This window comes from Neltuma alba, unplaced genomic scaffold (assembly GCF_004799145.2).
Source record: "Neltuma alba isolate B1F8T4 unplaced genomic scaffold, ASM479914v2 tig00011615_pilon, whole genome shotgun sequence".
Classification (NCBI taxonomy): Eukaryota; Viridiplantae; Streptophyta; class Magnoliopsida; order Fabales; family Fabaceae; genus Neltuma; species Neltuma alba.
The window spans coordinates 1-12155 of NW_021636266.1; the positions used below are offsets into that span (position 1 = coordinate 1).

General features: G+C 36.9%; 2 protein-coding genes across 5 annotated transcripts; one reads left to right on the forward strand and one right to left on the reverse strand.

The window, feature by feature from the left end:
• Positions 1–135: 135 nt before the first annotated feature.
• Positions 136–5234, forward strand: LOC114715841 (probable metal-nicotianamine transporter YSL5). The gene is made up of 6 exons (XM_028900740.1): positions 136–689; positions 2171–2325; positions 2602–2699; positions 2806–2940; positions 3327–3516; positions 3868–5234. Exons 1-6 carry the CDS (start codon positions 281–283, stop codon positions 4969–4971), a joined length of 2091 nt encoding a protein of 696 aa, XP_028756573.1. The 5' UTR covers positions 136–280; the 3' UTR covers positions 4972–5234.
• Positions 5235–5932: 698 nt separating this feature from the next.
• On the reverse strand, positions 5933–11922 carry LOC114715843 (DNA-binding protein RHL1-like). 4 transcript variants are annotated; one of them, XM_028900743.1, is made up of 12 exons: positions 11565–11922; positions 10883–10993; positions 9950–10036; positions 9636–9847; positions 9209–9275; positions 8828–9055; positions 7768–7807; positions 7645–7694; positions 7457–7505; positions 6669–6703; positions 6380–6427; positions 5933–6175 (listed from the first exon to the last, which is right to left on the reverse strand). In XM_028900743.1, the coding sequence occupies exons 1-12, from the start codon at positions 11874–11876 to the stop codon at positions 6140–6142; spliced, it is 1275 nt and encodes a 424-aa protein (XP_028756576.1). In that variant the 5' UTR covers positions 11877–11922; the 3' UTR covers positions 5933–6139. The 4 variants fall into 4 exon arrangements, with proteins under 4 accessions (XP_028756576.1, XP_028756577.1, XP_028756579.1 ...); XM_028900744.1 differs by having other exon boundaries at positions 8828–9043; positions 11565–11921; XM_028900746.1 differs by lacking the exons at positions 5933–6175; positions 6380–6427; positions 6669–6703 and having other exon boundaries at positions 7483–7505; positions 8828–9043; positions 9636–9810.
• Between the last annotated feature and the right edge of the window lie 233 nt (positions 11923–12155).

Sequence of the window (12155 nt, forward strand, 5' to 3'; positions counted from 1 at the left end):
CCAAAAGAACTCTCCATATCACGTTCACGTCACTCACAACGCCCTATCTCCTTAATTATCCCTCTATCTTTGATGATGCCGATCTCTATCTAACTAGAAAATAATACTTGTAATTACCCAATGGACCGACCTTCATTGCGTCGGCCAACTTTCTCCTTGTGAGAAAGGAGCCAACTTTAACTGTTTTCATTAGGATCTTGTAAGATACATCCAACCTTTTAAAGATTCCGAACTCCCCATTCCTCAATTCTGGGATTCTCAATCTCCACACGCTCTCGAAATGGCTCAAAATGGAAGTGGGGATAGGGTGGAAAAAGGGATTGCCGGGGAAGATGAAGATGTGCAGGACCCAAACCAGAAGGACTTGAGGCATAAAGAAGAAGATATTTCAGTGGAGAGGTTGTTCCTGAGTCGAGAGGTGCCGCCATGGAGGTATCAGCTGACCATAAGAGCCCTTGTGGTGAGCTTATTGCTGAGCGTTCTGTTCAGTTTCATAGTGATGAAACTGAATCTCACAACTGGGATTATACCGTCCCTCAACGTCTCTGCCGGCCTTCTGGGTTTCTTCTTCGTCAAAACTTGGACTAAGTTCCTGGACAAATCTGGCATGTTGAAGCAACCATTTACGAGACAGGAGAACACTGTCATTCAGACCTGTGTCGTCGCTTCCTCTGGCATAGCCTTTAGTGGTACCTTATCTAACTCTATCCTTGTTATTTGCGAGTACTGGAGTTTCAAATGTGGTTAATTTAGAAACTATGCTTCTTTTCTGTGGAAATGAATCTCAATTTAAGATTTCGCTTTGTTCGCTTTTTAAGTGGCAATCAACTTCACTATTTTGGAATTGAAATCTGATCATCAGGTTCATGTTTGGATCTGTACCCTGTTGAAGTGACAATTTCATTCACCATTTTAGGAATTGAAATTCGATCTGTGCGTAATTTAGAAACTATGCTTCTTAGTATCGTTTATCGAACAAGGCAAGTTAGTCTGAAAGTTATCATTTGGATTGTATTATTCGGAAGTGACAATAACCTTCATTGTTTGAGGAGCTAAGCTTTGATCTATATTTAAACTAGAAACCATGTTTCTTAGCATCACAGGTAAATCTTAAGCTAATATTATATGTTGATTTAAGGGGATACGGTTGAACTAGGCCAAGCATAGTTTGTAGTAATGATCTCAATTTTTGATCTGATTACTCTGTTGTTTCTTTTTTTTTTTAAAAAAAAAAAAAAACTCTTGATGTGATTACTTAGAAGAATGATATCCCCAACATTCCGGCATGACATGAATTTTCATAAATGATGATGACGATTTTTGAAGAAAGTTTAGAGTTGATTTTATGTTTGAAAAAATGGGCAAAATTTTCCGGGTTAGATACAACTCACTATCTCGAAGTCAAGGATTACTGTATTTGTCCCTGTTGGCTGTCTTCTAGAACCTTGGAATAACAACGGGGTCACAACTGTAAATTTTGGTCCACACCTTGAAAGGGACGACTATTTTTGGTTTTCAACATATGCCAAGGGGAAAACTTCAGAAAATTATGCTCTAACTATTGGAATCAAATTTGAGAGAACTTAACTTTTCTCTCCTTGTCTTATATTCACTGTATTATTTACCATTAATTGTTATAAATTAACTAGCTGGCACAGTTTATCAAGATTTGGGGTCATTTGTAGATTTGTGAATTTTGCATATTTTGAATTGAATTTTTCAACTGGAGTTTCATAAGCACTATGAGGAAACAACAATTTCCATCTGGCAAAATCATTTGGTAAGAGTTTTTATCAATATTATGGTTTGATAAATCTTTTAAAAAACTAATTTCCGCTATCAAAGTACTAAAAACAACATATTTATGAAGGTAAGGAAAAATGGACAGAAGTAATTGCGGTAATTAATGATTTTGGGCAGGGATACAATTATTCAAAAAATTAGCTTTCTGCTTTTGCTTTGCTTCAAAGGAGAAGTTCAATTTTCTGATTCCTTCTTGCATGATTGACTTTTTTGTCAATCTTGTTTGAAATGTACCTCACACGGGAATGAAGTATTTAACCTTTTTAATCCTGGTTAAATATTTGCAACTTAAAATTGAAAAATTCTCGTGATAAATATATTCAAAAGGTTGCATTTTCCCTTTGCATTGCTGACTTTGTATCAACAGGTGGTTTTGGGAGCTACCTTTTTGGAATGAGTGAACGTATAGCCAGGCTATCCTCAGACAAGAATGACTTCAAAAATCCATCATTAGGATGGATTATTGGATTTCTCTTTGTTGTCAGCTTTCTTGGCCTCTTCTCAGTTGTACCTCTAAGAAAGGTATCATGTATGCTTCCTCTACTGGCTGCATCGTCCCATGACATCCAATTTGATTCATTAATGTATTAAAAATGAATTTATCAAACATAAATCAAGTTGTGGTAGCCCATTTTGCTGTAAATTTTCATCTCGGAGAACGCAGGAGCCTTACAGATACTGTAATGGTGAAGCGGATCATCTTTACCATTTTTATATCCTTAGAATTTATGTAATTCTATGTCAGCATATTGCTTTCCCTAACCTTGATTCAATTTTTTTTTCTACCATTGGCTGTAGATTATGATCATTGACTTCAAATTGACATATCCGAGTGGTACCGCAACTGCTCATCTTATCAACAGCTTCCACACTCCTGAAGGAGCCAAATTAGCAAAGTAAAGCACTGTCAAATGTGATAGCATGATAATTTATACACCCTTTTTTTTTTCTGCCATCGAGAATTTATACCCCACTGCCTGACTAATTACTTTTTGCTCTCAGGAAACAAGTGAGAACATTGGGAAAATTCTTTACTCTCAGTTTCTTATGGGGCTTCTTTCAGTGGTTCTATACTGCTGGTGATGACTGTGGATTTCAAGCCTTCCCTTCACTGGGGCTCAAAGCACATAAATACAAGTATGTTGTCACTTTATTTATTTATTTATTTATTTTTGGGTGGTATTGTGATTAAATGTTGTCTATCCAACTTTCATGTTACCTTAATTAAGCATCCACCTCCTTAGTCCAGTCAAAGGCAAGCCACCTACCTTAAGATGAGGGATTTTCTCAGGGAAAGCCCTTGCGCTTGGCCTCAAAAAATTTGGCATGATTAAGATTTATCACCTAACCACACATGACATATTTGCTTCAACTACTAGACCCAACACTTGGTTTCATCTCCTTATTTTGTTGAAAAACTCATTTAACTTGATATAAAAAATAATCATAATGTACTAAAACATGCTTCATATAAGAATCACTTTCAATTTAAAGCGTTTAATCTAAATTTTTATTATTTGCAGGTTTTATTTTGATTTCTCTACGATTTATGTTGGAGTGGGAATGATTTGCCCATATATTATAAATGTATCAGTGCTCCTTGGAGGAATTCTTTCTTGGGGGATTATGTGGCCTCTCATAGAACGCAAAGAAGGCCAATGGTACCCTGCAGACCTTCCTGATTCAAGCCTAAGTGGCCTCCAAGGTTACAAGGTTAGTTTCCTATCGTAAAACACTCTTGGTGCTAATATTTACTTTAGAGTAAGTTATAGAGGAGGATGAAAAAAAAAGGAGAAAAATATTTCTTTTCACATTTCCCTTGTTCCAACTTCCAAGTCCTCCTCCTTTTATATTTTTGAGTTCATGAAATTTGAAAGATTTTTTAAGGGAGATTTTTTTCCAAAGAGGAAGGAAAATTATCATGGAGCCATCCCTCTTCCTCTCCTCTCCTCTTCGGACTCTGTCCCTTCCCTTCTGTTCTGAACTCCTAACATATACTTTTGCTATTTATATGCTTTCTAGGGCCTGCCAATTAATTGACTTTGTCTTGCCACTTGGAATTAGGTATTTGTTGCCATAGCCATGATCCTGGGTGATGGCTTGTATAACTTCATTAAGGTGCTAAGTTATACCCTCATAGGAATGTATAACCAAGTCCGAGAAAGACAAAGGGAGAATGAACTTCCTGTTGCTGATCAAAACTCATCGAGGACTTCACAACTTTCTTATGATGATCAGCGCCGCACACAACATTTCCTCAAAGATCAAATACCCTCATATTATGCTATTGGGGGCTATGTTGCAATAGCTGCTGTCTCAGTAGCCACACTCCCGCACATCTTTCATCAACTGAAATGGTACTACATATTGGTTATCTACCTTCTTGCTCCAACTTTAGCATTCTGCAATGCTTATGGAGCTGGGCTAACCGATTGGTCCCTTGCATCCACCTATGGAAAGTTAGCCATCTTCACAATTGGGGCTTGGGCTGGAGCTTCGCATGGTGGGGTTCTTGCTGGCCTTGCAGCCTGTGGAGTGATGATGAACATAGTATCCACAGCCTCTGACTTGATGCAGGATTTCAAGACTGGCTACCTCACATTATCTTCACCTCGGTCTATGTTTGTGAGCCAGATTATAGGCACAATAATGGGCTGTGTGATCTCCCCATGCGTTTTCTGGATTTTCTACAAAGCTTTTGATGACCTTGGTAGCCCCAAGAGTGAGTACCCTGCTCCTTATGCAATCGTATACCGAAATATGGCGAAGTTGGGGGTGGAAGGCGTCTCATCTCTACCAAAGGAGTGTCTTTTGCTCTGCTATATTTTCTTTGGTTCTGCTGTCCTGATAAACTTGATTAAAGACTTGATGGGTAAGAGAGGGTGGTTCATACCACTTCCAATGGCCATGGCCATTCCTTTCTATATAGGGCCATACTTCGCCATTGACATGTGTGTTGGAAGTCTGATACTGTATGTGTGGGAGAGGATGAACAAGGCTAAGGCAGATGCTTTTGCCCCTGCAGTAGCTTCTGGTTTGATATGTGGGGATGGGATATGGACTCTGCCTGCTTCAATACTTGCTCTTGCTGGAGTTAAGCCACCTATTTGCATGAAGTTCTTGTCCAGGGCAACGAATGCTAGGGTTGATGCTTTCTTAGGTTCGTAGCGGTTTAGGTTTGGCTTTAAATTAATATCTTGTTCAGAGCCCTTAGTTTATTACTGCCTTGTAAATCTTTGGCTTTAAAACTCGTGCAAAGTAAGCCTATAGTTGAATAAAATGTGATTGTAAAAGTGGAAAGAAACTAGCTAGCATCTTACACCAGAAAAGCACGCTTCCTTGTGGTGAGTTGGGATGTTCATTGTATATATAATCTGGTTATAGGTATTGCATTTAGCTCTCTTTATTCCTAGTTGGAGAAGATTAGTGAAGATACGAGCTCTTGTTTGCTAATAGGTCAAGTATTTATTTTTTATGGGCTGACTATGTTTTTATCTTTTTCCTTTTTTTTTGGGGGAAAAAGCTGGATTTCTTAATTTACTGCTCCGCCTCCTTTTGATTAAACTGAAAAACAACAATTTTTATCCCTACATCAAATAAAGTTTTTTTTTTATAAAGATATATGCCAATATCTGCTAAGATACTTTAAAAGGATTAAAAAAAATCATTAACTTATTTAAAGCTTTATTAGGAATGCTTAGAGAAAAATGAAGTAGGCACTTCAGGCTTGTGGCTTGCCGGCGAGGGTGCTCCACTCCTGTCCAGGAAGTTGAGTTCGAATAGGCAATGGACCAAAAAAGAAAAAAGAATTAATTTTTTATTAGGTTTATCATATCTTCGAATTTAAGCAATAATATTTTTTCTCTGTATTTCAAGAATGCGAATCACTATTAATTACATAAATATATTTATACCGTTTATTTTTTTTCTAAAATTGTTTTATATATCAGCATTCTAAAAAGACTAATAATGCCACGCAAGAGCTAGGATGTTATAAAACAGCTTCAAATACACAAACCCATGATGGTTGTTAAAAAGGAATTTCTTAAATAATTTAGTAAGGGTCAACTACAACATCGTCCCCCATACTTGCTCTAACAGATTTAATTCTCTACAATAAAACTCCTTCGTTCATCTTCCATGCATCTCTATTTCTTTTCTGTAAATCATTTCCATTCTTTCTTCACCATATCACAATGATATATCTCCTGCATGAACTGTGTGCGCGAGAGTGTCAACCTTCTTCAGTCATCACATCAACAATTTTAGGAGGGAAAATAGCATCACTTCACTTGCTTGAAATTGTGGCATCATCCCTGCAATCCAGATCATAAGCTCAAGCAGTCCAATCTTCATCGCTTTCATCCACATCCTACGCAAAAGATCCATGAGAGCAAATTAGCGTAACAGCAAGATGAACATAGGTATATGAGATTCTCAAGTCCTTCAAATATGCGTCATCAGATTATTCAACAAAAATATGTTTCTGAATTTAATGAAACATAAGTTTGTACTTGTAATTGTCACAGCCGGCCTTTATGTCTTCGAATGTAATGCATGAGACAAGAACAATTACCTCTGAATCACTTGAAACTTCTTCAATGTCATCAACTTCATCTTCAACCTAAATTTTATTGGTACAATGTCAAATTACTTGAGTGAAGAAAAGCATCAGTAAGATTTACTGCAAATTCCTTATTCAAAGGAAAGCTTCTTGATTGACTGGTGCCAGGGACCAAGTCATTGGCAAATTATTCTTCCTCTTAAATTAATGCTATGGCCTATGAATAAAGAACAATCATGGGAAATCACTACTAAACCCATACCAAGAAACCTCTGGACTTTCGAGAAAAAGAAAAACATACCTTCCGTTTTTTACCCTTCACCGCCTTATTTCCACCTACAAAAAAAAAACATAATAACCAAATCCGCCAAAGCTTCATAAATGCAGTTACTTATTAATGATAAAGAAGTTTAAAATCACAACGTTTTAGAGACATCAAAAACATAAAAGCATTTTATCTTAAACAGATCTACAGGGCATTGGAAGGCTAGACTCAACCATTTGGATTTTTCACACGGATATTCATTATAAGGTCATGAACATATCACATAAAGCACCAGTAGCTTCTTGTCTGGAACGGGGAATTTGGATGTTCCATCAGAAACAAATTTTTACTGCCTTTGACGCTGCCAGCAAAACAGGACTTCAATCCGTTGATCAAGTACAATGTCAAGTCTTAAATGGATCTACAGTTTCTTTTTCCAAATATAATATCCAAAGTAAAAGTTTATTAAACACTTAATGGTGACTCAATAATGCTGACATAAGCAAGAGTAGCCTATATCCATGAATTCTAAAATTTTCAACACTTGTTGATCCCTATCAAGTGTTTGATGGCATGATGCACATTAAACCTAGCCAAACAAGTGCCAATGATCAATAATTCTCCTTTCTGCATATGGTCAGGCAAATACCCGCAGACGCATTATACGGAGCTTGAAAAATGAGCTGCATTGCTGACAACTTGTGAACAGTGCAACTAGCCACAGGTTTCATATTTTATATTGAATGATCTGAGATTCTTTTTAAAAAAAAAAAAAAAAATTGTCCCGTAAACATTTAGAGGGAAGAGAGGGAGAGAATGGTAACCGGCATCCTTTTCCTTTGTCTTTTTCACTCTCTTCTTGGACCCTTCATCCTGCAACAAAAGCCAAAAAGACCTCAGCTTGCATTCTACCTTAATAGGAAGCACTTAGAGCCTTGAAGGAAAACCTATCCCCAAACTAAGTAAAAGAGATTCAGAAAACAAGCTACAGAAGAAGAAGAGGAAGAAGAACCAGATCTATGATCCTTTTTGAACCAGCATCCTGCAACTTTTTGGTGGAATCTGGAAAACATCAATAACTTCAATTATCACAATTTCCGAAATATAACTACCCAAAAATGTATAAACTAACTACCTTTTGATGATGAAAGTTTCTTTGGGGTTCTTGGAGCCTTCTGAAAATGGAAGAGTTTAAAGAATCAATCAATCTGACCAACGTCTAGAGGTACTGAGCGGTAGATTAAATTTTATGTCACTAGAAAGCAAGATATCCTGAACGAAGCACTAAGGTTTTCAGACTGACAGAAGAGGAACATTCATGATCTAATTATCTCCTGTTTGAAAGGTCCAATAAAAGAAATAAACAAATTATAGCATAATTTGAAGATTATGATTTTGCACAATTAAGCTATATAGGGAGGTTTACAATATCCCAGACTGAGACACAGAACAATAGTCCCTTGTTTTCTTTTCATATATCTCTTTAAAGCTCTACATTTTAGTTATCCAGTTCAAAAGATTGATCCATTTTCCAAGCCTACCTGGTACACAATATTTGTAGATATCCCTGTTTTTAATCAGTGTTTCTTTTACACACACAATAAACACAGAACAATCCAATGATTTACAAACCACGGCAAACATGTTCTCCATTGTTAAATGATTACCCAAAACTGACCCCATAATTAGACAAAGTAGAACTCCCCGTTAGAAATTTTAGGGCTAAAGAAGATACTGTTACGACTAAAGAGATATCACCTGTGATTGTCTTACGAATTAAATGCAGATCATGGAACAAATGCAGAATGCATGGCACTGTTCTATTATCACAGTATCCCATAAAGGAATACTTAGCTATATACCCATACAAAGACTCAAGTTGATATTGCACGCATGACTTTTAGATGGATCAGAAGTAAAACTATCTCGTCTATGACAGTTCATAATTTTTGGTCCTCCCATATCCCACCAAAAGCCATGCAATAATGAGAAAATGTATGCTTAAATCATCCAAGAGAATATTGAAACCGGAGAGTCGAAATTCTTTGTGTACTTAAAGACTAACCTAAGATTGACAAGCAAAATAGAAGTTGCACTAACATATAACATACAAGGGGAGTTGGAGTATCGTAAATTTTGTCCTCAACACTTCTCTACATTTTATTCCCATGCCAAAATTTAAAGTGAAATCTCACCTTTTCTTCCACCTTTTTGAATAATGTGGATAAAGTAGCTTGGACAAGTGAACCATGATTACTGCTTGAAACTTCCTGAGTTGCAGATGTGGAAGAAACTTGAGAGACCTTTTTAGATATAGATCCTGAAGCACACTTTCTATTTTCCTCAGGGAGCTGAATTTCTTCTGCAGCATCCTCATTAGCATCACCAACCACCATGTATGGACTTTCTTTCTGCATCAATGACTTAAAGGACATCACATACAGGTGCACATAAGATACATACTGTGCAATGAAGTTCTAAAATTCTAGGTCGATCAGGTATCAATAATATCAAACTCCAAGGGAACCAATGATATATTTATGATATTATGACCACTGGCAGCAGTGATAACTTACTTTTTCCTCGTGATCAGAGAGATCTGGGCTGCTTTCAGGAGATTCATCACTAGAAGCATCTGCAAATCTAAACCAATAATAAAAGTTAAATGACGGGGCTTTGAAGTTTAAATCAAAGGTGGCGTAAAATTTAACTGCAACCAGGCAATTTTATCCACTTTGAATTTCAGTCATGTGTTAATTTATTGAAAACACACACATCCCATACTCATCTTCAAAGATTAGAAATTGGACATCCTGTATCTTGTTATACTCAATAAGCATACTTATTTAAGTGCTTCTTAGCTCAATACTTAAATATAAGCAAGCATAATTCTGAGTGAAATTCTTAGTTCCTTAGGAAATAATTATTTCTTCAGTTGTCACAACTTCAGGGCAGGAAGGCAACAGTTACAAAGTGATCTTATGCAGGAAAGGAGGCTAATACTTATATGATTTTCTTGGGGTTCTTTCTGAGCGTCGAACTGGAACAACCTCCTCTGTGTCTTTTTTATTGTTTTCACTGTCGGAAAAATCATCCTCAGGGGGGGTCTTTGGTGATTGTTTCTCAGCACATTGCATCCTATTTTTGGGGACACCTTGATTAACTGCAGACGCAGCACCTGCACCACCTTTAAAGTCATATTCAGCTGGTTGTCCCTGAAACGTAAAGTTAAATCACAAGATACTTCACTCTCTCACTATGCCGAACTAGAAAAGTAAAACTTGCAAGTAAGAACTAATGTTTTAAAATGCACTGACCTCATAGAATTCCTTAGGAAATTCAAGTCTGGCTTCTTCTGGGTTCTCATCTTTTGTCCCAATCCACCATGCATCCGAAAATACAATCTTGTATATTCAAGATGTTGTCAATAATGCATGTAATTATAACCGACTGAATTCCCAATTGTAGAAGATACAAATTTGGAATTGAAGAAGTAAAAAGAGACGCATGTAATTCTTAGTCCCTGACCAACAAAGTCAAAAAGAGTAAAAGGAAAGAATGCTTACTGTTGCTACAACTAAACAGGAATACAATACAGGGGAGAGAAGTTAAATAAAACATAGGTTCGAAGCCTATCATGAGCACAGGCATCAAAATTACAATTGAATCACAAAACTTTAAAAGAAAGAAAAAGAAATTTCAAGAATCTTTGTTGGCAAACTACTTCATAGATTCTCAAAATAACAGGAGGCCTTTAGTCAACTCCACTCACAAAATTTAGTGCAGATGCTTCAGTTATCCCTTTAGATGGAAGTGACAAGGTCTTTTAAATACAATGGCTAAAATTGATAGGGTTTTTAGCTGCAATTCAGGTCCAGCTTTATGATTTTCAACGAACACCTGATTTTTCTAATACAAAAGCCACTCTTGAAGTCAAGGGCTCTACAGGTGGAAGTTTTGTTAGGCATGCTATGAACTATAAATGTAGAAGTAGTTAAGTCGGTTAATAGTAGTGATAGCATCATAACAGCTAAGGGATTGAGTTATTTGAAATTCTAACTAACTCTGGTATAGCCATACAAAAACCATTGTTGAACGTTATGTGTATTGATGGAATCTGATTTCCAAGTCTCTCTGCCTGTTCTCTATTTTCCGATCATTCTATTCTCTTTTCAACTATTGTCTGACTGACTAGTTCCCTTACAAGTGACACATCAATCCGAAGTATGTTGAGGGTGGGGAGAACCAACCATATTGTCAAAATAATCCTCGCACATTGCATTCTTTCCGCCTCGGGAGAACTGCAAAGTCAGGTATCTGTTCTTTGGATATACGATAGTCCCAAATAACTTCATTTGGCCCTGAAAAGGAAAAGGCAGAAATAGATTATAACATGAAAATGCATATTGCTAGAATCCACCGTAGCCCATGAAAACTTCATAACTTCCTAGGGTTCACAAGTTTGAAAAATGCTCCAAACTAAGTAAAAGCAAGTAAGCAATTGAACTTAAAATGACCTCTTTCTTAAAAGTATAACTGCTTCAACGCTTAGAAGGGTGTACTCATATTGGCACAAGCTTCACTTTCACAGTTCTATTGCATAGGATTTCTTGTTTTTCTTTTAAAATGATTTCTATGAAAGTGAAGCTTGTGCCAATACGAGTACACACCAAAAAAACAAAATGAACAAAAGAGACCACGGATCTGGGAATATATCGACAATGGAAATTTGCAATCACAAATAGTAATGTGAATAGAAGGTTAACGAAATTACGCCAGCAGAAACTCCTGAAATGCGTCAGTCAATTCACATGCAACTATATTCTTTTCCTGTTGACTAATTACTAATATACTATGATCACTTAGGATCCACAACATAGCACATATGTAAATCAAAACCTCAAGAGTGAGTCAAACAAAGAAATGAAGAACCTGAGGGAAGTCGAGGTAGAGAATGGGGTTTTTAGTTCCCAAATCCTTAAGCTCGCCAATCTTTCCACCGCCAGTGGGGGCAATGAGGCCCGGAAAGGAGAATAAGTACCTGTTCTTTCTCTGAGATTTTCTGAGAATGTCTGAACCGTGATGCTTAACTACTGTCTTAGAAGGCTCGAGATGAACATGGCTCTTCGCGGGCGTCTCAGAGAGTATGCTCTTAGAAAGGGCCAACCCTTTGAGCCTCTTGCGCTTTATCGCTTCCGGATTTGGCTCCCCACCTGCTTCCCTCTTCTTCGCTGCACGCACCATTCTGATTTCTGATGACTATCTCTTCTCAATGGACTCCGAACTGAAGCGGAGACATTTTTGATTCTCGGATTCAGATCACCTGAAGCAGGCGTCTCAAAGTGCACCCGAATAAAGGGAATGTCAGCCGTTCGATAGACCGAACCGAACATATTTCGACACGTCTTCAGAAAAACTTCAAATACCAGAAAAACCGAAAAATTATATTTTTTTTACTGAAAAATAAAAATTATTTCATTCAAAGGATTTTTCTAAAAAATTATTATAACAGACATATTTTTT